Raw genomic sequence first — 27,516 nt, forward strand, 5'->3', positions numbered from 1 at the left:
CGATGACCCCAAGTAAAATATGATTCCCATCCCAAGCAATAGAGATTGTCAGCCATGCATGAATTTGTGATCAGGTCATAATTCTTTTTTTTTTCTTTTTCATTTTGTGGTAGTGTTTCATTGTAGCGCTGGCTGAACTGGAATTCACTATGTAGTCTCAGGATGCCCTCAAACTCACAGCGATCTTCCTATAGTTTTTTTAAAAAGATATTTTATTTGTTTACTTGCAAGGAGGGAGAGAGAGAAGCGACAGATAAGATAGAGAGTGAGAGCAAGAGCGAGAACGAGAGCGAGAGCGAGAGAGAGAGAGAGAGAGAGAGAGAGAGAGAGAGAGAGAGAGTGAGAAGGCATGTCATGGCCTTGGGCCACTGCAAACATACTCAAGATACATCTGCCACTTTGTGTATCTGGCCTTTTGTGGGTACTGGGGAATCGAATGCAAACCAGTCAGGCTTTGTAAGAACCAGGGTTCTGCTCCCTCCATCCTAAAGGGTGCTTCCTCTGCTTGGCTCCAGTGGGCTCTGACTCACCATGTGAGGTCAGTCCTGAGGCCCCCAAGTCTACATTACAGGCCAGCATTTTGGGGGGGGGGGGTCAGAGCAGTGTTCCACCCACGCTCTGTTCAGTGGTAAGCATACACTACGGCCCCTTAGCTGAGGAGTTTAGGCTGCAGAGTTGATCAGGGACTTCCTCGGGCACAGCTTCACCTAGCACACAAGCACTGGTTCTCAGCACCCTCTGCCACCCCTGGGTCCTCCATGTTCTCAGATTTGCTTCTGCTCAGGCTCCAGGGAGAATGGTCTCATTCTTCCAGTACGTCCCATTTCTGAGCATTCTCTCATTGTTTCCTCCAAAAGCCCTTGGAGAACTCTCCCATATCAGCTCTGCAGACCACAGGAAACAGTGTCATACACTTTCAGCATGTCTATGGGTATAAAATTTAAGCAGGAAGTGTGGAGAGGAACTTGACCCATGGCAGAGGTGCTGTGGAGGGCTGTGGGTAGCTTGAGGGCTTGTGCAAGAACTACATCTTGTCTGTGTAGATGTCCCCATCCATATAAGGGCTGTGATCAGTGTCATGTGTGTGTCCCCCTGTGAAGACAGTGTCACCAGGTCTTTGTTCTGCATCTGAGGATCTGGCCTGAGGCACTGGCATGGACTCGTGGGCTACACTGATCCTTGGACTTGGTAAGCAAATCAGCTCCTTATTTGCAGCTGGACAGGAAATGGAGGCAGACACCCTGGTTCCTACGCAGGCCTCCTCTCACAGGACTCTTCCTCTGCCAGGTCCTTCATGTGTTCAGAAGGTCACTCCTGTTCTCTCACCTCTGCACCTGGGTCTACTCTCTTGTCCCAAGCTCTGGGGTATGGATTGATGCATTAAAACACAGGCATTTCTCACCAGATTTCTCTTCTATTTCAGCCTTGTGTCTGGAGCAGAGGATATGGGCACACTATGGTGAGTCTGCCCTTCTTCGTTCAGCCCTAGGTAACTCTGAGTTTGGCTGTGTTGAGCTCTGGAGAAGCTCGAGGCATCTGGAGCTAATCCCTGGATGAGATCTTTGCTGTCATCCTTCTGCACACCCACTTCTCACTTAGTCCGTGCCCTTCCATTCTTGTCTGGGAGGCGCTTTCTGTCTAGTGCCTGGATAATGTTGATGAGACTGACTGGGTTGATGGTGCAGTGCGTAGAGTGTGTGCCTTGTAAGAATTACAACCTGAGCTCAATCCACCAAGTCCATGTAAAAATTCTTGGCATTGTGGGATGCACCTGTAATTCTAGTGCTGGGAAGATACAGCTAGGAAAATTCCTGGAGCTCATTGGGTGGCCATTGTAGCCTAATTTGTGAGCTACTGGCCAATGAGAGATCTTGTCACAAAAAGATGTGGATAGCCGTTGCCAAAGAGGTGGTGGATATAATGTAAGAACCAAAAGAAGGTTAGGGCTCCTTACTGTGCCCTCTTCCAGACACATAATGGCCTGAATATCTATGCCTCTGCAGCTCCTGACACTACTTACACAAGTCCATATAACAGGAGGAAAAGAGGGTGACATCACAAGTAAAAGAAATTCTGATTGTGAGGGAGTAGACAGTGGAGGGTGAAGTTATGAAGGGGAAAGTGGGGGGAGGGAGGAAATTACAATGACTCTTTTGTCTATAATTAAATTGCCACACGTGGTGGCACACACATTTAATCCCAGCACTTGGGAGGCAGAGGTTGGAGGATCACTGTGAGTTCAAAGACAGCCTGAAACTACATAGTGAATTCCAGGTCAGCCTGGACTAGAGTGAAACCCTACTTCAAAAAAAAAAAAAAAAAAAAAGAAAAGGCCTGGAGAGATGGTTTAGTGGTTAAGCGCTTGCCTGTGAAGCCTAAGGACCCCAGTTCGAGTCCTGATTCCCCAGGACCCACATTAGCCAGATGCACAAGGGGGCACACACGTCTGTAGTTCATTTGCAGTGGCTGGAAGCCCTGGCACACCCATTCTCTCTTTCTCCCTCTCTCTCTCTCTCTCTCTGCCTCTTTCTCTCTGTTTCACTCTCAAATAAATAAATAAATAAAATTAAAAAAAAACAGAGAAAAAATTTAAATTCAGAAATAGCATTTCTGAGGCAAATGCCTGAGGTTGTCCTCTGGCCTCTACATGCATGTGCATACATGGTCTTCTGAACATACATCCCCACTTCCAATATGACCACATGTATACAAACGCACATATGCACATGCATGCACACCGCACAGACACATAAGGGATGTTACAGAGGGCACATAATTCAGAAGGACATTGGGAAGTAGGCACTGAGAACGAGGGACACTAGCCTGAAGCAATGCTTTGCTGAGGATGTAGACATCTGATTTTGTATTGTTTTCAGTTTCTCTCATCTCTCCTCCTCTGTAGTGTGTCTGGTTCTCTTACGGAGGTCTGCTCTTGGGAAGTCACATTGGTCATGTGACAGATATGAAGCAACTGCAGCCCTGGGATGTTGTTCAGTGTGGAAAGTCTGTACACCTAGTTCCTCATTGTTAAATGTCACAATAGCAGGGTTTGCTCAGTGGAGATAGAATAAATGTAAGTTTGAATGTGGTCATTGACAGTTCCAATGAATATTGTTATGCAAGTGGACAGTTGCTCAGTAACTTTCATTGTTTTTTAAATTTATTTTTATTTATTTATTTGACAGAGAAAGAGGGAGAGAGAGAAAAAGAGAGAATGGGTGTACCAGGGCTTCTGGCCACTGCAAATGAACTCCAGATGTGTGTGCCCCCTTGTGCATCTGGCTAATGTGGGTCCTGGGTATTCAAACTTGTGTCCTTATGCTTTGCAGGCAAGCACCTTACCATCTCTCCAGCCCATCATTGTTTTTTTTTCTTTTGTTTGGTGTTTTGAGACAGGGTCTTACGCTAGCTCAGACTGACCTGGAATTCTTAGGATGGCCTCGAATTCACAGCAATCCTCCTACCTCTGCCTCCCGAGGGCTGGGATTGAAGGCGTGTGCTGCCATGCCAGGTTTCCATCATTTTTTTTTTTTCACATTGTCAGGTACTATTCTCAGCTCATTACATGTATTCATTTTTTTTCTAATAACTCTTCATATACCAGTGTTACTTTTGTTTTTTAGTCTTCATTAAGTTTCTGAATTTTTTTGTGTATGTATTTACGTGTGTGTGGAAAGAGTAAGAGAAAAGCAAAGAGAACACCAGACTTGATCTCTACAAACAGACTGCTTTATTGAGAGCAAACAGCGAGGGGCCTCAGCTTTCCAGCAGAGTAAAGGCTGAAGCACTGGGCTAGGCTAGGGTGCAAGTTTATAAGGAGGATTTTAAGACAAACAGACTGTACAAGGGCCAGTTAATAAGAAAACTGTAGCTGTTTGTGTCCTTGTTCAGAACAGGTTTCTTCAGCCAGGAATGTCTAAGGGAGGATACTCAGATGGTCTCTGGTCCTTCAAGGCCATCTAGGCTAAGGGGAGTACATCAAACAGGGAAAGGTACCCAGACAAGTACCTCTGTTGTTTCTTTTATTGCCCATGAGCTTTAGGAATAGTTATTAACACTTTAGTTCTCTTTAGTTTTCAGGGAAGGCTACTAACCCTTCAGTCCAGATTCTGGAAAGATAAAAGAAATTGTGGATAACTGGGGATGATTGGGACGTTTTGGGGAGGACTGCATGGGCCAGAACAGTGATGGTGAACTCTTATACTGATTCCTGCTTGCGGGGGGCAGTAGATCTCTCAGGGTATCCATGCAGTCTTTTGGAAGTTGGATGATCAGGGGCTAGTATTCAGTGGTCATGAATAATTAAATGACTCACTGTGAAGGCATGTATTTTCTCCAGGAGGAATTTAGTGAGACATCTGAGTATGTAAGATCAAAAATAGAGGGCGAACATTATCATAATCAGGGGAGTAAAGTACCTGTCATAGACAGGATAGGTTTAACTTGAAGTTGAGTAGAGCTGTGAGATTTTTTTTTTTTAACTTATGGCAAGATATCTTAGTTGGTCACAGAGAGATGTTAGGTCACATGTAGAGAAATAATATTATTGGCCATTAAAAAGGCTAATACAGCCCCAAATATTATTGGCTCTGGCTTGGTAACATTTACCTCTCCACAATCATTGTAGTCCATAGTCACACCGGTGGGGCTCTTGGTAGTTTTAGTTTTTAGTTTTCCATGTGTCAAACTTCAGTTTTTAGTTTGTGTATGTTCTCCCATGTTGATCTTATGAACAGGCAAGGAGGCAGGTATCAGGAGAGTGATGGTTATCAGAGCCATTGGGAAAAAAAAGTGCCTAGGTCATGTCAAATCTATTAGACATTATGATCTGGTTATTATTTATGTGTGAGTTTTCTTGCATGTGACATGGCATTTACTGGTGACATGAACATTATATTTAAGGTTGAAAAACATAGTAATATATGTGATAAGTAAGTAAGAAGGAATTTTAACTTGGATGGGAAGTTAATTGGAATTTGTGGAAATATAAAGACTTATTTTAGGTAACATGGGAAGTATGAGAGATTAATATTGAAGTACTATTTTAATTATCTTAAATTATCTTAAAATAAATGTAATAGAGATTAAGAGATTAATGATGAAGTTTAGGTTTACTGGTTTCTTTTTGTGTAAGTCTTTAATATAGAAGGTTCATGGTCTTTACTTACTTGGTCCAAAGATCAAAGTCTTATCTTTAGGAGCACTAATTAAAGTATGCTAGGCTGAAAGTGTAAAACTTTGTTAGTTTTGATAATTTCTTATTATCCGTTGTTTACTCTATAAACATAATGAAATTGTGTTTTATAGAATTATATTTTATATAATACAATGAAGTATATTTTATATAATTAGACCCAGATTTATTCATTAGAATAAGTTTATAGCAAATAAATAAAAATTATAACCAATAGGAAAACATATTAAGAGTATAACATTTAAGAAACCTATTGTTTTAAACAGGTGTTCTATGTAACAAAATAAAGACTTAGTTTTGATTTTTATTTCATATTCAGATAGAGTTTAAATAAATAAACAAAACTGGTCAAAATATCTTTATCTTAACTTTGATATTAATATGGGAAACTACGGCTTACAAAACTAGCATCAGAGACAGAGTAGAGAATCAGTCTACTTTTACATCAGTGTGAGTCCAGGGGAATCTCTTTCAAAGCCTGAGAAAATGGCTAAGTAGCAGAGAGATTTCTGTAGCTGTGTTGTGGAGTCAAGAAGAAATACAAGATAACTTTAGTACTGGCCAGAAGCTGTGACATAAAGTGTGGCCTTGAAACAGCACAAAACTGCAGTGTCAGCACAAAAGACCATGTAGTATGGTCAAAAGTACCAAATTCAGGCCAGTGAATTGCCCTCCCCTCCCCTCCCACCCTCCCTATTCTCCATTCATTGACATGCCTATTACGTGTGTCAGCATCTCAGGCAGATTCAGGCTAGGAGCAGCAAATGAACGAGGCGCTGTGATGGCTGTCTTTCTGTGATTGGGTGAGTTCACTGATGATGATCTGTTCCAAGTTCGAGTATTTTTCTTCAAATTTCATTGAATTATTTTTCCTTAACTGCTGTATAGAATTCCACTGTGTAGATATACCACATCTTGGTTATCCATTTGTCTAATGATGGACATCTGGGGATTTCAGTTCTTAGCTACTATGAATTCAGTAGCTATAAACATGGTTGAGCAAATCTTTCTGGACTGAGGCATGGAACTTTTAGGGTAAATACCCGGTAAGGAACTAACTTGGTCTGTTTGTAACTCTATAGGCAACCTTTTTAGGAGCCTCCATATTGCTTTCCATAGTGATTGTACCATCTTAATTTACCACAGTCAGAGAATGAGGGTTCGTATTTCTCACATCCTCACCAGCATTTGTTTCCATTGGATTTTTTAATGTTTCCTATCCTTACTGGGGTAAAGTGGAATCTCACAGTTGTTTTAATTTGCATTTCCCTGATGGTTAGGGAGGTTGAACATTTTCTTAAGTGTGTGTTTGCCATTTGTATTTCTTCCTCCAAGAACTCCATGTTCAGTTCTCTGCCCTACTTTGTGAGTGGATTGTTGATTTTTTATTATTTAATTTTTTGAGCTCCTTGTAGATTCTAGAAGTTAGGCCTCTGTCAGTTGTATAGCTGGCAAAAATTTTCTGCCATTCTGTGGGTAATGCATTGGTTCTGCCTATGATATGTTTGTCTGAGAAAAAACGTTTCAGCTTCCTGAGAATCCAGTGATTGAGTGGTTGTGGTAGTTTGAATAGATGGCCCCCAATATGTTTAATGTTTTATTAGTTTGTAGTTTACATCTGCAGCCACCTGGCTGGAGGCAATGTTACTGGGTGGATCTTAAGTTGAGGTGGTGGGTTTCAGATTTCAATCTAAAGTGTGCCTAGCTGGCGTTCCTGTAGTGTGCTGTGCTGTGTAGCTTTTGGCTTGTGCTTCTCTCTCTCTCTCTCTGCTTGGACCTGTGAAGGGAAGGCAGCTTCTTCTGCCATTATGGAACTTCTCCTGGATCTATAAGCTTCATAAATCCCTGCCTGTCCGTAACTATGCCTGCTATAAAAGTTTATCTCAGTGAACCTGAAGCTGTCTGCTGTAGTGGTTGTTTAAGTTCCTGAGCTAAAGGGGTTTTGTTGAGGAAGCCTTTTCTCACTACTATATCTTGAAAAGTTCTTCCTATTTTTCTTTCAGTAGTAGCAGAGCTTATGGTCCTATATTGAGGTTTTTGATCCATTTGGACTTGAGTTTTGTGCATGGCGAGATGTGTGGTCTAGTTTCATTTTCCTGCATATGGTTATCCAGTTTGTCCAGCATTGTTTTTTGAGGATGCTGTCTTTTTTTCCCCCATATACATTGTTTGGGCCTTGGTTGAAGATCAAGTAGCTATAGTTATTTGACCTAAAGTTTGAATCCTCTATTTTGTTCCATTGGTCTATAATCCATTTTTTTTTTTTTTTGCAGTACCATGCTGTTTTCATTTGATTCCCCCAGACCCATGTAAGTCAGATGTACAAGGTGTCTCATGCATATGGAGTCCATTAGCAGCAGCTGGAGGCCTTGGAGTGTCCATACTCTCTATCTCTATCACCCACTTTCTCTTTCTCTCCCAAAGAAATAAATAAATAAAAACTGTATTTATTTGAGAGAAAGAGAGAATGAGAGCAAGAGAGAGAGAATGGGTATGCTGCTACTGCCTCTTGCCACTGCAAATGAAACTGAGATGCATTGTATCATTTTACACATCTGGCTTTACTTGGGAACTCTAGAATTGAACCTGTACCATCAGGCTTTGCAGACAGTGCCTTTAACCACTGAACTATATTTCCAGTTCCCAGATATCTTTCTTAATCATGACCACTGGGAGCACAATTTTGAATATGATTATTTGAAACTTTACAATAGACACAACTGGTTTATGGTTGGATATGGTAGTCTGTATTTTGCTGAGGTCCATGTGTGAGTGCATGCATGCGTGTATGTGTGTGTGTGTATGAATAGCGATGAATCATTAATTATGTATACATACACACACCCACACACAATATATGTATGTGTGTGTGTGTGTATATATATATATGTATGTATGTATATATAATGCATACATATAGACAGGAAACAGATAGTTTGATAGTACATAGGTAATAATTTTTTTTTTGAGGTAGGGTTTCACTCTAGCTCAGGCTGACCTAGAATTTACTATGTAATCTCAGGGTGGCCTCAAACTCACAGTGGTCCTCCTACCTCTGCCTCCAAGTGCTGGGATTAAAGGCGTGTGCCACCACGCCCAGCTTGTACATAGGTAATAATTTGATGACAAAGTTTTTGAGGATGTCCCTGGAGTATATGTAGAAAAGGCATTGAAAACGTACATGTAGAAAAATATGTGAAGAGTGGGCTCAGAGAACGCCTAAGCATGGTTGTTTGAAGATGACAGAGAACAGGCGAGGTGGTAACGTTTCCCAGGGGACACTGAGGGCGTGGCTCTGGAAGGCAATCAAAGGTCATTATAGAGCAGCCTCAGTGGCGTCACATGTTGATGACATGTTCATGTCTAGTGAATGACTAAATTCTAGACTAGGACGGAGATCCCTCTGCTCCCCAGTGTCACCATACGTGGTAGAGCATGGCCCGGTCCATGCTGAGGTCACTGCTCCAGTCTGGGCTTTGAGCCACCACAGGATGAGCTACCCTGGGGCCCCATGGGAATGTGGTTTCCAGACATCAGGTGATTTGGGCTCTTGTTTTGTGTCTCTCCAGGGTCACTAGCCAAGCCTTCCATTTGGGCAGTCCCAGGATCTGTGATTTCAGTGGGCAGCTCTGTGACCATCTTCTGCAGGATCCCTCAAGGGGTGGTGAAAGTGCGTCTGTATTGTGCAGAACCTACACCAGAGCTGTATACCCCAACCATACAGGGAGCCCAGGACCTGGCTGAGTTCTCGTTCTTGCATGTGACACATGTCAATGCAGGGAGTTACTACTGTGAATACTGGGATGAAAGGCACATTTTTGAGCGCAGTGACAAACTCAGGCTTGTGGTAACAGGTGAGGATCCACACAAAGACTCCGTCTTCTAACCTCAGTGTCCACTACCTACCTCACTGGACTGCATGTACCCCATCCCAGACTTCTTCCTCCATATGCTGGCTCTGACCCTCCCTCTGTGCTATGGTCACAGCTCTATTGAAATGCGTGACTACAGCTTCCAAGAGATGCACCTCATGACACCTGACACATACAGTGTCCCCTGTCATCTCTGTTCATTAAAAATGATGTAACTGGGCTGGAGAGATGGCTTAGCGGTTAAGCGCTTGCCTGTGAAGCCTAAGGACCCCGGTTCGAGGCTCGGTTCCCCAGGTCCCACGTTAGCCAGATGCACAAAGGGTCGCATGCGTCTGGAGTTCGTTTGCAGAGGCTGGAAGCCCTGGCGCGCCCATTCTCTCTCTCTCTCCCTCTATCTGCCTTTCTCTCTGTGTCTGTCGCTCTCAAATAAATAAATAAAAAATTTAAAAAAAAATGATGTAACTAAGCCAGGCATGGTGGCACAAGCCTTTATTCCAGCATCCGGCAGGCAGAGGTAGGAGGATCATTGTGAGTCAAGGCCGCCTTGAGATTACATAGTGAATTCTAGGGCAGCCTGGACTTGAGTGGGACTCTACCTTAAAAAAAAAAAAAGATATAATTTTGCTTCAAATCTCTGCAGATGAGCAAAGGTTGGATTTCTTTTCTGCAATCTTTCCTTCTCTCAGGTCAGATCATGTAACTAATGTGGTTATTGTAACAATTTCAATAACTGAGTCTATTCACTTCCAGGTATCTACAAACAAAACCCCTCTCTGATTGTCCAGTCAGACCCTGAGGTGGGATCTAGAGGAATTGTGACTCTCATCTGTCAGATACCTGATTTCTACAGCTTTGTTTTGTGCAGAGACAGAGGGCCTTCCTTCCCCCAGAACTGTTCACATCAGAACCACAACACGTTCTTCATCTTCCCTGGGAGCCTGGTGGAAAGGACAATCTATACATGCTATGGCTCTCCTGATGAAAAATCCTATCTCTGGTCACTGCCCAGTGATCCCCTTGAGCTTCCAGTCACGGGTAAGGACATGCCGACCAGCCCCTTTACTCTTTTTACAAATGCCTCAAGTTGCATCAGGCAGGACATCTGAAATCTGCTGTCTGTTATACATTGCTTTTGTACACTGTGCCGCTCACCCTGTCTGCAGCCTCCTCATTTGCCTTATGGGTGTCGTCTGTTCATTAGGTCAATTTAGGGAGATGCAGGTAGACTCTTGCAGGAAGAAATGTCCTGATCCATTCATTCGTAAGACGCTGTGTTGACTTGTGGTTGTCCTTGGCAGCCATCAAGACAGGTGGTATGCCTTTCAGATGTGGGCTATGCTACCCCAAGCAGGTTCTTCATTAACTTGGGTGACACTAAGTTTAAAGTAACATTTGTATTCAAATATATCATGAATTTTGACAATATTCACCCCATTTCCATATTTTTTCATTCCCATTCTCATCTCCTTCTTAAATAATCTGTTTCCTTATTTCATATCATATATATATATTACATTGGTAAAATCTAGGCTTTACCTATGAGGGAGATCATCAAATATGTGTCTTTCTGATTCTGGCATAGTTCACTTTATTTGATGATCTCCTATTCAATTCATTTTCCTAAAAAATGACAACCTCTTCTTTTTTTAAAAAAAATTAATTTTCTTATTTTCAGGGAGAGAGAGAGAGAGAGAGAGAGAGAGAGAGAGAATGGGTATGCTAAGAACTCCAGCCACTACAAATGAACTCAGGATGCATGTGCCACTTTGTGTATCTGGTTTTACATGGGTACTGGAAATTGAACTTGGTTCATTAGCCTTTTCTGGCAAGTGCTTTAACTCCTGAGCCATCTCTCCAGTCTGACAACTCTCTCCCTATCTCTCTTTCTGTTTATTATTATTATTATCATTATTATTATTATTATTATTATGGTTTTTCAAGGTAGGGTCTCACTCTAGCCCAGGCTGACCTGGAATTCACTATGGAGTCTCAGGGTGGCCTCAAACTCATGGTGATCCTCCTACCTCTGTCTCCCAGGTGCTCGGATTAAAGGCGTGCACCACCACACCCGGCTATTAAATATTTTATTTTTTGTTCATTTTTATTTATTTATTTGAGAGTGACAGACAGAGAAAGAGGCAGATAGATAGATAGATAGATAGATAGATAGATAGATAGATAGATAGGTAGATAGATAGAATGGGTTGCACTAGGGCTTCCAGCCACTGCAAATGAACTCCAGACATGTACCCCCCCTTGTGTATCTGGCTAACATGGGTCCTGGAGAATCAAACCTCGAACCAGGGTCCTTAGGCTTCACAGGCAAGCACTTAACCACTAAGCCATCTCGCCAGCCCTCTTTCTGTTTATTTTTTAACCAGGTTTTATTTATTAGTTATGTACATACTCAGTGTTTAAACAGCATATGTTGGTACCATCCTTACCCTCATCCTTGTCCTCCTCTCTTGGAAGGGACCCTCCTCATTGGGGATGGCAGTTTTCCCCTTGGGGATTGTTGGTCATGCATTGTGTGTGTAGCCATCAGATATGGGGAAGACGCAATGTCTCTGTGCATAATGTTCCAACTTGTGACTCTAATAATCTTTCCAACCTCTCTTCTGTGAATTTTTCTGAACCATGGTGGGTTCATTTAGGTCTACTTCAGCGATGAGTTCTTGGGAGCCTCTTTGTCTCTGGATATCTGGTTTGGTAGAGGTTGATTGTTCTCTGTGTCTATTTCCTTCACCCTTGTGCTGATACCAAGTTCACTGAGAAAGCAGCACTCTTTCTCATTTCCCCAATTATTCTATGGTTTCAGCTGGGGACACTGGGTGAGGTGCAATGGGCTGATTCTTGAGTTTTGGGTATGATTCTGAATTGTTTTCCAGTTCCAGCTATGGGTTCTGTTCCACTGAGTGGATCTCTTAGCCAATTTAGGTGCAGCTGGTTACCCACCACGGCTGTGTGCCACTATTGCACTAGGGTGAGCATCACGCCATATTATTTGCTGTTGAGTAGCTTAGACCATGAGTTGCTTGGACAGTTGGTCATTTTACCCCCAGTAGCTTATGTCTCTCCTCTGGCACTAGACATACTTACTGTCTGGAGACTGACTCTCTTTCAGATTCCAGCCTGGCCTGTCCATGTTCCATACCAACAGTATATGGTGCCTTTGGCAGTTGATAATCAAGTGCTCTGACAGCAGTCTGTCTTCTTTTGGGAAACCTTGTTCGTCTCTCTGGTTAACAGCTCTTTGTGGATATATATATTTTTAATATTTTGCTTATTTTTATTTATTTGTTTGAGAGAAACAGGACAAAGAGAGAAAGACAGATAGACAGAGAATGGATGTGCCAGGGCCTCCAGCCACTGCAAAGGAACTCCATATGCATGTGCCCCTTTGTGTGTCTGGCTAACATGGGTCTTGGGGAATCGAGCCTCGAACCGGGGTTCTTAGGCTTCACAGGCAAACGCTTAACTGCTAAGCCATCTCTCCAGCCCTCTTTGTGGATATTAACCACATCCTGGTACTGGGAGTTCCAGGCCAGTGCCAAGTGAAAAGAAGGAAGAAAAAGATAGGTAATATAAAATAGAAGGAGAGCAAGAGTGAGAGCAAGACAGAGAGGGTGGGGGGAGAAACAGGAGAACATTAATGGTAGTTTTCATCATACCCTCTTTAAGGCCCTTTGATTCAGGGGTTCCCTCTAAGGACCTGTTAAGATTCAGTTTTTCCGTCTGTCTTTCAGGTTATAGGATTTTATGGTGCACTTCCATTTGGGCCCAGTTTTATGTCCCCCATTACCCTCCCTCCATCCCCACTCTCCTTATTGTTGTGTCCTCGAGATGCCTATTAGGTAAGTCAGGATCTCGGGCAGATTCAGGTCAGGAGCCACAGATGGGTGAGACCATGCGACGATTGTCTTTCTGTGATTGGGTGAGTTCACTGAGAATGATCTGTTCCAAGTACGACCATTTTTCTTCAGATTTCATTGTGTCATTTCTTATTACTGTGTAGAATTCCATCGTGTATGTATACCACATCTTAGTTATCCATTTGTGTAATGATGGACATCTGTGTTAATTCCAGTTCTTAGCTGTTTTGAATTGAGCAGCTATAAACATGGTCGAGCAAATCTCTTTGAACTGAGGCATGGAGCTGTTGGGGTTCATGCACAGTAAGGGAATAACTAGGTCTGTTGGTAACTCTATAGTCAACCTTTTTATGGGTCTCCATGTTTCTTTCTGTAGTGGTTGTACCATCTTCCATTCCCACCAACAGTGAATGAGGGTTCCTATTTCTCACATACTCACCAGCATTTGTTTTCATTAGATTTTTTTTCTAAAGAAGAGTGACCTGGAAAAACAAGAAAAATCCAACCCAAAGAGCTCCAGAAGGAAAGAAATAATTAAAATTAGAGCAGAAATTAATGAATTGGAAACCAAGGAAACAATTAAGACAATTGACAAAACAAAGAGCTGGTTCTTTGAAAAAATAAACAAGATTGACAAACCCCTGGCCAATTTGATCAAGCAAAAAAAGGAGAAGCTTCAAATTAACAAAATTCAAAATGAAAAAGGAGAGATCACAACAGACATAAGTGAAATTGGGAGAATCATCAGGACTTATTTCAGAAACCTCTACTCCACAAAACTGGGTAATGTGGAAGAGATGGATAAATTCCTGGACACATACCATCTATCAAAGCTTAACTCAGCAGATTAATCACCTCAATGAACCCATCATTGAAAAAGTAATAAAAAACCTCCCCAAAAAGAAGAGTCCAGGACCAGATGGCTTCTCAGCTGAATTCTATCAAACCTTCATGGAATAAATCAAACCAATCTTTTTAAAAATTTTATTTATTTTTAAAAATTTATTTATTTGAGAGCAACAGACAGAGAGAGAAAGAAGGAGAGAGAGAGAGAGAGAAAGAGAGAGAGAGAGAAAGAAAGAGAAAGAGAAGAGAGAATGGGTGTGCCAGGGCTTCCAGCCACTGCAAATGAACTCCAGACGCCTGTGCCCCCTTGTGCATCTGGCTAATGTGGGTCCTGGGGAATCGAGCCTCGAACCAGAGTCCTTGAGCTTCACAGGCAAGCACTTAACCACTAAGCCATCTCTCCAGCCCTCATTGGATTTTTTAATGTTTGCTATCCTTACTGGAGTAAGGTGGAATCTCATAATTGTTTTAGTTTGCATTTTCCTGATGTTAGGGATGTTGAACATTTTCTTAAGTGTGTTTCCCATTTGTATTTATTCCTCTGAGAACTCCCTGTTCAGTTCTTTGCCCCACTTTTTGAGTGGATTGTTTGATTTTTTTATTATTATTATTATTATTATTATTTTTTGTAGATTCTAGAAATTAGGCCTCTGTCAGTTGTATAGCTGGCAAAAATGTTCTCCCATCCTGTGGGTAGTCTATTGGCTCTATTTATTGTATGTTTGTGAAAAAAAAATTTCAGCTTCATGAGATACCAATGGTTTAGTGATTGCTTAAGTTCCTGTGCTTTTGTTCAAGAAGTGTTTTTCTACTCCTATATCATGGGAAGTTCCTCGTTATTTTTTCTTTCAGTAGTAGCAGAGTTTCTGGTCTTATATTGAGGTCTTTGATACATTTGGACCTGATTTTTGTGCATGGCAAGATGTGCGGATCTACTTTAATTTTCCTGCATATGGTTATTCAGTTTGTCCAGCACCATTTGTTGAAGATGCTGTCTTTCCTCCAGTCTACATGTTTGGGCCTTTGTCAAATATCAAGTAGCTATAATTACCTGACCTAAAGTCTAGATCCTCTGTTCTGTTCCATTGGTCTATAGCCTTGTTTTTATGCCAGTACCATGTTGTTTTTGTTACTATGGCTTTGTAATATAGATTTAGATCAGGTGTGGTGATGTCTCCAGTGGTGTTTCTTTTGCTGCATAAATGCTTGGTGTTGCAGTGGGGTTCACATCGCTGGTAGAAATCACCAGCCAAGAGCAGATTCTGGGAAAAAGAGGTTTATTTTTGCTTCCAGGCTTGAGGGGAAGCTCCAGATGGCAGGGAAAACGATGGCATGAGCAGAGTGTGGACATCACCTCCTGGCCAACATAAGGTGGACCATAGCAATAGGAGAGTGTCCCAAACATTGGCATGGGGAAACTGGCTATAGCACCCATAAGCCCGTCCCCAGCAATACACTCTCTCCAGGAGGCATTAATTCCCAAATCTTCATCATCTGGGGATCTAGCATTCAGAACACCTAAGTTTTTTTTTTTTTGTTTTGTTTTTTTTCCCAGTGCCACTGGCCTTTATTCACAGATCATCAGTCTCAGAGCCACATACTTGGCTTCCATTGGGCACAAGAAAGGGGCCCTGGTGACCCTCCCAGCACACACCAGAGAGCCAGGACAGGCCTGGGAGCACCATCCCTTCAGGGCTAGCTTTGGTGCCCTGTCCATGGGCACTGTTGTAGCCACAGGGCTGCAAGCCCAGGAGACCAGGCTGGTTGCTAGGGACCCCTTCAGAGAGGCTAGCACTGTCCCAGGCCCAGAGCTGTTACCACTCTGAAACTGAGGCAAGGAGCAGGCTGGACAGTGGGGATGGGAGAAGCTCCCCAAGTGTCCAGGCCAGAAGAACAGCAGGTGTCCATGGGGAAGGAGCCCACACTGTATGTAGGTGGGAATGTAACATGTCCTACTTTCCAGTCACCTCAAGGACAAAATCATTCAGTTCCAGCAGCTAGAGAAAGAACCCCTCTTCTTCCTCCTGTCCTGAAGCAGCCAGGAACAGGGAGATGTGGGGTGGTGGCAGGTGACACCAGAGAGGGCTGGGGTTAGGGTCTCTGGGAGTAGACAGGGTTAGTGCCACCCAAGATGCAGCTGGCAGGGGGACTGGGGGCTGGTAGGGCCAGACCCCTACTCCCTCAGTGACAGGGGCAGCCTGGGATCCCCAGAAAGGAAAGGAGAGGCCTCAACTATCAATCCTTCTAGGTATGTGGCCCACAGAGCATGTCCCCCTTCCCCCACCCCCCCCAGGAACAGAGACCATGGGACAGGAGGAAACCAACATCAAGAGCACCCTGATCTTCTGGAGGCCAGGGGAGGGGTGCCAGGCACTCTAGGACTTCTTGGTGTCCTGCGTGTTCCCACGCTTCAGATCACTCAGGTCGATGGGCTTGAAGGTCTTCAGGCTGGGGTTGGGGACCTTCTCCACATACTCCTCTACTAGGCCCCGCTCGCCACCAGACAGCTGGCTGCGCAGGTCTCGCTCCACACCCTGCCAGGCTTCATAAATGAAGCGTACATTCTCCTCGTGGGCTGGTGTGAAGATCTCACTGCTGTTGGTGGGAGAGCGGGGGCTACTGTTCCTCTTGCCATTGTAGACAACTCTGGAGACAGGGGAACTGGTCATCACTGGAGTGTCTGGTCCTAGCACTCTGCTGCACAATCCCTACACCCTCTCGTCCGGGTCGTCTATGCGGGAAGCAGGGCAGCTGTGGTCATCACCCCGTGCAGCCCCTGGGCTCGCCGCGGGCAGGCCTGGACCTGCGCACCTCCACAGCGGCGGGGCGGGGCGGGTAACGGGCAACGGAGCTGGGGGCGGGGCGCACCCGAGAGCCGGGAAGCAGCGTGGGGACCCCGGGCGTCAGCTCGCCTTGAGCCCGGGAGAGCCCCGGGGGCCGCCGCCACGTCCGCGCCCCGCCGCGGGCCCCACGCCGAGGAATCGGCCCCGGCCCTCCTCGCGCCTGGCCCGGCCCAGAACACCTAAGTTTATGGGGGACACCTGAATCAAACCACCAAACTTGGATATCTGAGTCTTTCTGCCATTCCATATGAATTTTGAGATCATTTTTTCTATCTCTGTGAAGAAAAATGTTGGCGTTTTTATTGGTATTTCATTAAATCTGTATATTGCTTTTTCTAAGATTGCCATTTTCACAATGTTAATTCTGTCTATCCAGGAGCATGGGAAGTCTTTCCATTTTTCTCAAGGCCTTATCAATTTCTTTCTTGAATGTTTTTATGTTTTTATTATTTAAATCTTTGACTTCCTTGATTAATGTTATTTCAGGGTATTTTATTTTTTTTTCATTGCTATTGAAAATGGGACAATGTCACTATTTTGTTTCTCTGTATCTTTGTCTTTTGCATATAGAAAGGCTACTGATTTTTGTGCATTGATTTTGTATCCTGCTGCTTTGCTGAAGGAATTCATCACTCTTAGGGTTTTGAGATGGAAGTTATCGGGTCTCTTATGCATAGAATCATGTCGTGTGCAAATAGGACTAACTTTTTCTTTTCCAGTTTGCATCCCTTTTATTTCTTTCTCCTGTCTTATTGCTTGAGCTAGGGCTTCTAGTACTATGTTGAAGAGCAGAGGTGAGAATGGACCTCTGTCTTGTTCCTGATCTCAATTGGAATTCCTCCAGTCTCTCCCCATTAAGTATTATTTGGGTTTTAGGTGCTTTATAGATAGCCTTTAATATGTTGAGATATAACTCCTCCATGCCTGTTCTCTCCAACATTTTGATCATGAAGTGATGTTGTATTTTCTTGAAGGCCTTTACTGCATCTAATTGAAACGATCATGTGGTTTTGTGTTTAAGCTTGTTTATATGGTGTATTACATTGACAGATTTCCATATGTTGAACCAATCCCACATTCCTGGAATAAAGCCTACTTGATCAAAGTGGATAATGCTTTTGATGTGTTGTTGAATTCAATTTGCAAGGATTTTTTCAGGATCATTGTGTCTAAGTTAATCAGGGAAGTAGGCCTATAGTTTTCTTTTCTTGTGGCATCTCTGTCTGGTTTAGCTTCATAAATGGAGTTTCCCTATTATCCAATTATGTGGCACAGTTTGAGAAAACTTGGCTTCATTTCTTCCATAAAGGTTTGATAGAATTCAGTTGAGAAGCCAACTGGTACTGAACTCTTCTTTTTGGGGATGTTTTTGATTACCTTTGCAATCTCAATGGGTGTGATAAGTTTGTTTAGGAGATTAATTTGCTCTGAGTTTAGCTTTGGTAGATGGTATGTGTCCAGGAATTTATCCATTTCTTCCATGTTATCCACTTTTTTTTGTTTGTTTGTTTTTGTTTTTTCAAAGTAGGGTCTCACTCTAGTCCAGGCTGACCTGGAATTCACTACAGAGTCTCAGGGTGGCCTCGAACTCACAGCAATCCTCCTACCTCTGCCTCCCAAGTGCTGGGATTAAAGGTGTGCACCACCACGCCCGGCATGTTATCCAATTTTGTCAAGAAAATGTTTTTGAAATAAGTTCTGATGATTCTCTCAATTTCACTTATGTCTGTTATGATCTCTCCTTTTTCATTTCTAATTTTGTTAATTTGAAGCATCTTTCCTATGCTTGATCAAATTGGCCAGGGTTTTATCAATGCTGTTTATTTTTTGAATGAACCAGCTCTTTGTTTCATCAGTTTTCTTAGTTTCCAAGTCATTAATTTCTGCTCTGATATTAATTACTTTTTTCCATCTGGAGCTTTTTTGGTTGGATTCTTCTTTTTTTTTTTTTTATTTCCCAATGCCTTTCAGTGGATGGTTAGGTTATTGATTTGGGATCCCTCTGTCTGTTATGAAAGTATTTAGTGCTATGAATTTTCCCCTAATGACTGCTTTCATTGTGTACCATTCATTTTGGTACGATGTGTTCTCATTGTCATTCAATTCTAGAAATTTTGCAATTTAATTTGTTATTTCACCCACTACCCATTTATTGTTTAAAAGTGTTTTATTCAGTTTCCAGGAGCTGGTGGGATTCCTGATGCATCTTTTGTTGTTAATTTCTAGCAAAACAGTATTGTGATCTGATATCATGCAGGAAATTAGGTCTACTTCCCTAAATATATGGAGGCAGGCTTTATGGCCTAGTATATGATCTATTTTAGGGAATGTTCCAAGGGCTGCTGAGAAGAATGTGCATTCTGTGGATTTTGGATAGAATGTTCTGTAGATACCCGTTAGGTCTAATTGATCTATGGTGTTGTTGAGCTCTCTTATTTCCCTGTTGATTTTCTGTTTGGATGATCTATCTATTGCTGGTAGTGGAGTATTAAAGTCCCCAACTATGATGGTGTTGGTGGTTATGTCTATTTTATTGTTGAGTAGGTTTTGTTTTATGAATTGTGGTGCATCTGTGTTTGGTACACAAAGATTGATGATTGTGATATCCTCTTGTTGAATCATTCCCTTGATAAGTAAGAAGTCACATTGTTTGTCTTTTTTTAATTACTTTTGGTTTGAAGTATATTTTATCTGATATTAGTATAGTAACACCTGCTTGTTTCTTATTTCTGTTTGCTTGGATTATCATTTCCCTTTCACCCTGAGGAGGTCTTTAGTTGTGAGGTGGGTTTCTTGAAGACAGAAGATTGAGTGGTCTAATTTTCTGATCCACCTTGTTAGCTTATGTCACTTGATAAGTAAATTAAGGCCATTAATGTTTTGGGTAATAAAGATGAGGTTTGAATTAATCCCTGTTATATTGTGATGGTTTATGTGGTTTGGTGTTTTCTTGGACTTTTTAGTTTTTTGTGCCTTCTCTGAGTTTGGTTATTGTGATCTGATTCTTATAGGCACTTGAGATTGGTTATTTGACTCTTCTCTGTGGAGAATTCTCTGAAGTACTCTCTATAGGTTGGGCTTTATGTTCATATAGTTGTAGAGCTGACTGTTATTGTGGAAAGTTTTTCTTTCACCTTCTATTATGAGGGATACTTTTGCTGGGTAGAGTAGCTTGGGTTGGAAGCTATAGGTTCTTAGACTTTGCAGTGTTCCATTCCAGGCCCTTCTGGATTTCAGGGTTTCCACTGAGAACTCTGCAGTAATTCTGACAGGGTTTCCTTTATATGCAATGTGTTGTTTCTCCCTAGCTGGACTTTCTCTTTGTTATTGATGTTTAGAGTTGTAATGACAATGTGGCCTTGGAGATTTTTTCGTTTGTTCCATTCTGTTTGGAGTTCTGTTAGCTTTTTGTAACTTCATGGGATGTCTTGAGAAAATGGGAAAGTTTCCTTCGATAATTTTGTTGAATAAGTTCTCCATGCCTGTGGTCTGAATTTCTTCCCCTTCTGGTATTCCCCTAATCTAAATGTTGGTACATTTAAGGGCACCCCACAGCTCCCTCATGTTCTGTTCATAGAAAATTTTGAGCTTCTTCAAATTTTTGGACTCATGAACTGTTTCTTCTGTTTTGTCTTCCAGTTCTGAGTTTCTATCCTCCACATGGCTGAGTCTATTCTTGAGAACTTCTATAGCATTTTGGACTTGTTCAGTTTGGTTTGTATTTCTACTCCTTTTAATGTATAGTATCCATATCTCTGCTGAGTTCCCCTTTCACATCATTTTCTGATTATCTTAATGTTTCTTGGAATTCATCCTTGCATTTATTTGTGTCTTCATTGAACTTAGCCAGCTGATTATTGAGGTCTTCTTTTTTTTTCACTCTCCTTCAGATCATTTGTTTTTGGAAGACTTCCTGGTTCTTTTCTATTAGGTCTAATCTAGTGAGGACAACATTCATACACTTGTTGGACCTTTGTTGATTTTCTCCAAGTTCTGCTTGGCCAGGGTTGCATAGCTTGTGTCTTCTTTTTGGGGTTCTGATCCTGTTGTCTCTTCTATGTTTTGGTAAGAGACATCCACTATGGGACTGGGTAACCTTGTTGGATTTACTTCCATTTGATTTTCCATACTTTTCTTTTTGTGCTGTGGTCTGCCCACCACAGTGTAGAGATCTCATTTAAATTAGGAGGAAGCTATAGCTTATCCTGGAGGTGTCTTCAGTGATTATTATGTTTACCTCAATCAGACTTATGATGGCAATGGGGCCTGTCTGCTCAGATGGAGGAGCTCAGGAGGCTCTGGTGGGGACTCAAGGACCTGGTGAAGGGACTTATTGGTTGGAGGTTGAGGGTATGGGACTGCATGGTCAGGTGGCCCAAAGGGATAGGGGATAGAGGGGAATGGGACAAAATAGGCTGGCGTTGTTGCTGGGCAGGGGAAGGAGGAGGATGGGATTGTGTGGAACTGTGTTGCTGAGGGGTGAGGGGATGGGATGGCAGGGTGCATTGGGACCATGCAGCAGGGGGCGGATGGGACTGCGGGGTCCTGTGACACAGCGGGCGGGGGCATGGGACTGCTGGGGTCAGGTGGTGTGGTGGTGGGGAGGTGGGAGGGAAGTGCAGCAGTCCTGGAGGCAGGAAAGGGGAGGGAAACTGCGGGAGTGAGGGGTGAATGCTAGCCTTCTGGCCTGCGTCCAAGTAGCCTGCAGGAAGTGCAAGAGGACCTGATCCATGCGTGGCAGTATGGTGGTCTCCAGGTGGTGGGAAAACTCAGGGAGGGAGAGGGAACGCCAGCCTGCTGACCTCGGTCCACATAGCCTGCCGTAGTGCAGCTTGCGAGGTTTGGAGGACTGGTGGGCTACCTGAGAGTGTGGGGATCAGTGGGTTCCCTACTTTGATCCTCCAAGCCCTCCCACTGGAGGTCTGCTAGAATCTGCAGACCCTAAAATCCCCAAGGATCTTGCCTTTCCTTCTCTGAGAGGTGAAGCATGGTTAGGCAGATGCCATCTTGACTGGAAGTCCGACAACTCTCTTCTTTATGGTAGACTAAAACTTCACTATGTACTTAATACGCCATTTTTATCTTTATGTATTCATCTCTTGATGGACATCTAGGCGTATTCCATACCTTGGTGACCATGAGTCGCAATAATCATGCATGCTCAGATATCTCTGTGGAATGCTGACTTACTTTTTTGGGGGTGCATATCCAGGCGTTGTATAGGTGGGTCATATGGTATTTCTTATTTGAGTTTAAAATTTATTTATTTTTGTAAAGAGAGAGAGAGAGAGAGAAGGAGGGAGGGAGAAAGACGGAGAACAAGAGTATTGGCACACCTGGGCATCTTGCCACTGCAAATGAACTCCAGTTGCATGTGCTGTACATGAGTTCTTGGGTATTGAATCTGGATGGGTAGGGTTTGGGAGAACCAGCTTTTGCAGGCAAGGACCTTTAACTGTGGAGCCATCTCTCCAGTCCCCTATTTTGAGTTTTAAAAGTTTATTTATTTATTTATTTATTTATTTATTTATTTATTTATTTATTGTGTGTGTCTGCTTGTGTGAGTGTGCAAGGTCTCTTGCCACTGCAAATGAACGCCAGACAATTGCGCCACTTTAAAATTTTTTATTATATAATTTTTATTATATATATTATATAAATATTTTAATTTTTATATATAACAGGTTATGCTCTCTTATACCCTCCAACAAGCTTCCATTTCCCTGGGGACCTTCCTCAGTGGGGTTAGTATTCATTGTGGGATCATGAAGGCCTCAGTGCGGTAGCAGGGGAACTGTGCTTCAGAGTATACCTACCCACCCTGTGGCTCCTACAGTCTTTCTTCCCCCTCTTCCACAATGTTCCCTGAGCTATTGCAGTCCTGTTGGCCGTCTAATTTAGTGTTGAGTTCTCTACAGCCTCTGAGTTTCTTTGTTGATGGGTTTTGGTTGATCACTGCATCTGTCACCATTACCCTGGAGCTGGTTTTCAGGCTAGCAGTAAGAGTAGTGTTCACGGCACCACTTCTACAGTTTCTGGCAGACGTGGTAGAAGTACACATCTCATGGTGAGCAGTATTTGTTAAGAAGAGATGCATTCTTTTTCTATTTCAAGGTAGGGTCTAGCTCCACCCAGGCTGACCAGGGTGGCCTTGAACTCATGGTGATCCTCCTATCTCTGCCTCTCCACTGCTGGGATCACAGGCATATGCCACCACACTGTCTCCCTTTTTTTCAAAAAAAAAAAAAAATGCATTAGTGGTCTGGGGAGATGGCTCAGAGGTGAAAGGTACTTGTTTGCAAAGTCTTATGGCCTGGCTTTGATTCACCAGTACCCATGGAAAGCCAGATGCAAAGTGGCACATGCATCTGGAGTCCGTTTGCAGTGGCAAGAGGGCCTAGTGTGCCAGTTTCTTCCTTCTCTGTTATTCTCTCTCTCTCCTTTCAAATAAATAATAAGTAAAAAAATATTAAAGCACTGTACATTAGTCATTTTTTGAATAATTATTGCATTTAAAATGCTTTATTTGAGAGAAAGAGGCAGCTGGGAGAAAGAGAGAGAGAAAGAGAGAGAGAGAGAGAGAGAGAGAGAGAGAGATTGAGAGATTGAGGGAAAATGGGCATGTCAGGGCCTCCAGCCATTGCAAAAGAACTCCAGACACATGTGCCACCTTGTGCATCTGTGGGTACTTGGGAATCAAACCTGGGTCCTTTGGCTTTAATCTCTGTGGCCCTCATTATCATATTTAGATTCATCTCTGTAGTTTGCAACATTCTTCAGCTTTTGACTTTTGTAGGCCATTTCTGACCTCCAATCTGTCAGAAAACACCCTCCCTGTCATTTTTATATGTGGATCACGCAAGATCCTGGTTACCTCCAAGTTTTGCACATGCTCTCCCATAGTCTAGAAACAGTTCCCTCTGTGCTTCAGAGGTCTGGGTATTTCTTATTTTTTCATTTTTATTTTAGAGAGAGAATTGGTGAGCCAGGGCCTTAGCCACTGCAATCAAACTCCAGACACTTGTGCCACCTAGTGGGCATGTGCAACCTTGTGCTTGCCTCACCTTTGTGCATCTGGCTTATGTGGGATCTGACTCAATACATGTTTGCTTGGGTGGGTGAATTATTGTAACAGGAATCTAGTAGCTTCTTTTCACTCTGAAAATTCCTAGGTCCACCTGGTCACACTGCCGTTTGGGTTTCAATTGCTGCTGTCTGCTTTCTCCTCCTCCTCCTCCTCCTCCTCTTCCTCTGCTTATGTCGGCTTCGGGCCAAACGCAGTAAGTCACAAAAGTGAAGGGATTAATTTGGGAGGAGAGTTTGGGGTGGTTGGTGGGTTCCTTCACAGACTGACCATGTCTCTCTGTAGGGGCCACTGATGGTGAGACCAGCAGCCAAGTGAAGCATAACAGGTAGGGAAATTTGGACTTCCCCAAATAAATAAAGCATACAAAACTTTCCCCATTTTTTTGTTTGTTTTACAATGTAGGGTCTCGCTCTAGCCCAGACTGACCTGGAGCTCACTCTGTAGTCTCAGGGTAGCCTCGAACTCAAGGCAATTCTCCTACCTCTGCTTCCTGAGTGCTGGGATTAAAGGTGTGCATCACCACATTCAGCCCTCTCTTCTATTTTTCAAAAATAAATAAATATTTATTTATTTTCAAACCAAGAGAGAGAGAGAGAGAGAGAGAGAGAGAGCAGGAGAGAGAGATGGAGGGAGGGAGAGAATGGGCACGCCATGGCCTCTAGCCACGGCAGATGAATTCCAGATGCATGCACCACTTTGTGCATCTGGCTTTATGCGGGTTCTGGGGAATTGAACCTGGGTTGTTAGGCTTTGCAGGTAAGTGCCTTAACTGCTAAGCCATCTCTCCAGCCCTTTGTCATCTATTTTAATGTTATCATTTTCCCACATCGCTTGTTTTGTTGCTGTGTTGGGATTTGAACCTAGGGCAATTCTGCATGATAAGCAAGCGCTCCACCACCGAGCTACATCCCTGACCCCTCAAAGTTTCTGTTTCTGTATCATTCCTTGGACTTTCTTTGAAATTCCAATCTCTTTTTCTTCAGCTCCAGCCCAGCCATGAACATCGAGGAAGAGCTTACATGTAAGCGAGTGAGGAGAAGGGGCAACTGGGATGGGGCAAAAGGATGCTTGTGGGATCTAGGAGGCTGTTGGGGAGGAGCAGAAAGTCTGCTAGGTGCCACTTTGCTGTGAGATGTCACGTCACTGTCCTTCCCTTCTGTTGCCAGTCTCTGAAATATGAAATAAAGAATGACATGCATTTGGGGGGGGGGGCGCACGAGAGAGAGACACCTTCTCACCTTTCCTTTTAGGTGATGACTTTGAGACTATCCAGTTTAAGGAGCAGAGACAGATAGACACACAGGTGAGCCCTTCCTACCTATATACCCTCCTCCTCCAGAGCCCTACCCAGGCACTTTCTCCTCAATTTGTGTCTCTCAATGGCAGGCCCCTGCAGCAGAAGACCCACAGGAGGTGACTTATGCCCAGCTGCATCAAGAGACCCTCATGAAGAGCGTGGGCTCACTTCCTTCTAGTGCCTTTCAGGATGCGTCCACACAGTCCTGCGTGTATGCCACCCTCACTGTGTCCCAGGAGGAGAGTCAGCCACGACCATCTTCCTCAGCTTCAGCCAGCAGCTTGCAGTCCCTTCAAAGACTTAAGGAGCTTTGTTAATCCTGGGCCTCATCAAACACGCCTCATGAGACTCCTGTTTTATTTTTTTTTTTATTTGAATGCTTAATTGTTCATTTATTGTTGTACCCACCACATGTTTGCACTTGACTCTTTCCTGGGTCTCATGCTGGCTTCACAAGACATGACTTCCTCCCTCTTCCTTGCGTCTCTCAGTACAGTGCCTGCCTGGCAGAGGCAAGCTGAATGATCCCGCCTCTTGATGATTGGTGATGCCGAACACATTTCCACATGTGAGACTGTATTGGTTAATTTTGTTTATCAACTTGGTGAGATTTAGAATCACCTTGGAGACACCCCTCTAGGGCATTTGTATAGACATTATAGGAGGTGGGGTGATCCACCCTGTGTGTGTGGCACCATCCTGTGGGTTGGTTTCCCAGACTGAATAGGAAAAGGAAAGCGTGTGGATCACCAGTAGTCATCTCTCTCTGCTTCCTGGCTGTGGCTGCGATGTGACCAGCTGCCTCATGCTCCTGCCACCATGGCTATAGCCACTCTCACTGTCCCGTCTTTCCTGTTTTGATAGACTATGCCTTTGTGAGTCAAGACAAACCCTTCTTCAAGTTGCTCTGGTCAAAATCAGGAAGTGACAGAGGTGGTGAAAAGAAATTTTGGGTCACCAAACAGTATGCTTAAGAAGAGACTTGTAGGCAGCAAGTCAAGACGAAATGAGAATTGTTTCCAACACTTGGTATTGTGAAGAATGTGTCAATAAACATGGGAGTGCAAGTGCTTTTTTAAAATAATTTGCATCTTTATTTTTTTAATCTTTTATTATTTACTTATTTCAGAAAGAAAGAGAGAGAGGGAAGAAAGAGAAAGAATGGGTGAGTCACAGCTTTCAGCTACTGCAAATGAAGTCCAGATGCATGCACCACCTTGAACATCTGGCTTACATGGGTCCTGAGGATTTGAACATGGGTCCTTAGGCTTTACAGGCAAGTGCCTTAACCACTAAGCAATCCCTCCTGCTGGGTATTTATTTATTTATTTATTTATTTTCAAAGTAGGGTCTCACTCTAGCCCAGGCTGACCTGGAATTCACTATGTAGTCTTGGGCTGGCCTCGAACTCACGGTGATCCTCCTACCTCTGCCTTCCGAGTGCTGGGATTAAAGGCGTGCGCCACCACACTTGGGGCATCTTTATTTTTAACTTATTTATAATTTCATACATGTAAATAAAGTATTTTGATAATATTCACCCCGTTTTCCTTTTCTTATCCCCTTACCACTGAATTCTTTCTTCTTCCTAACTAATCCCCTTGCTTTTGTTAACCCACTGAATTTAGTGCCAGTTGCTTGTATGAGTATTGGCAAGGGGTTATTTACTCAAGCCACTGTCAAAAGCCTATGGCTGGGGGACAGGGAAATGGCTTAGCATACCAGTGGCTACTACTGGAAAAAAATGACTTTCCCTCACTGAACATCCCAGCTCCTCATGCAGAGGTGGAGCCTCGTGAGCCCCTCCCCCACTCATGAGAGAATGTAGATGGGTCCATTCTTGCACAGTCCTTGTGTAGGTAATAATACTCCATGTGAGTTTAAGAATACAATGGTCATGCCATGCCCAGAAGATAGCATTCCACAACGTTCCTCCCTTCCCTCCAGTGCTACACTCTGTCCCCTCTTCCACAGTGTTCCCTGAGCCTTGGAGGGGATGATATAGACACACCATTTAGGAATGAGCACCCGACAGTCACTTATTCTCAATGCTTTGATAAATTTATAAGTTTCTGCAATAACTGTAGCCCACTGCAAAGAGACACTTCCCTGACCAAAGCTGAGAGCAGAGCTAATTTTTGGATAAGCCCACAAGTATTTAAAAGACAGTTCAGTGAGCAAAACAGGTCCATTTAACCAAAGAACAGTACTAGCTGCCCTAGTAAGGATTATGGTCTTCCCAGCCATAGGCTTTTTTAAAAAAACTTATTTTTATTTATTATTACTTATTTGAGAGCAAGAGAGAGAGAGAGAAATAGAATATGAGCACACCAGGGCCTCCAGCCACTGCAAACGAACTCCAGATGCATGCACCACCTTGTGCATCTGGCTTACATGGGTCCTGGGGAATCGAGCCTCGAACTGGGGTCCTTAGGCTTCATAGGCAAGCACTTAACTGCTAAGCCATTTCTCTGTCCCCCAGCCATAGGCCTTTGACAGTATTTA

At 43.3% G+C, this 27,516-nt stretch overlaps 2 protein-coding genes across 3 annotated transcripts; one reads left to right on the forward strand and one right to left on the reverse strand.

The window, feature by feature from the left end:
• Positions 1-1,050: 1,050 nt before the first annotated feature.
• On the forward strand, positions 1,051-26,095 carry LOC123454861 (leukocyte immunoglobulin-like receptor subfamily B member 1). 2 transcript variants are annotated; one of them, XM_045134518.1, is made up of 9 exons: positions 1,051-1,188; positions 1,424-1,459; positions 8,764-9,048; positions 9,817-10,101; positions 23,800-23,907; positions 23,997-24,039; positions 24,698-24,735; positions 24,965-25,017; positions 25,101-26,095. In XM_045134518.1, the coding sequence occupies exons 1-9, from the start codon at positions 1,155-1,157 to the stop codon at positions 25,326-25,328; spliced, it is 1,110 nt and encodes a 369-aa protein (XP_044990453.1). In that variant the 5' UTR covers positions 1,051-1,154; the 3' UTR covers positions 25,329-26,095. The 2 variants fall into 2 exon arrangements, with proteins under 2 accessions (XP_044990453.1, XP_044990454.1); XM_045134519.1 differs by lacking the exon at positions 23,800-23,907.
• On the reverse strand, positions 15,333-16,546 carry LOC123454862 (mapk-regulated corepressor-interacting protein 1-like). Its single transcript, XM_045134520.1, has one exon. The coding sequence runs from the start codon at positions 16,451-16,453 to the stop codon at positions 16,160-16,162; it is 294 nt and encodes a 97-aa protein (XP_044990455.1). The 5' UTR covers positions 16,454-16,546; the 3' UTR covers positions 15,333-16,159.
• Positions 26,096-27,516: the final 1,421 nt, after the last annotated feature.

The sequence above is a fragment of the Jaculus jaculus genome, chromosome 14, assembly GCF_020740685.1.
Source record: "Jaculus jaculus isolate mJacJac1 chromosome 14, mJacJac1.mat.Y.cur, whole genome shotgun sequence".
In the NCBI taxonomy this organism is placed as follows: Eukaryota; Metazoa; Chordata; class Mammalia; order Rodentia; family Dipodidae; genus Jaculus; species Jaculus jaculus.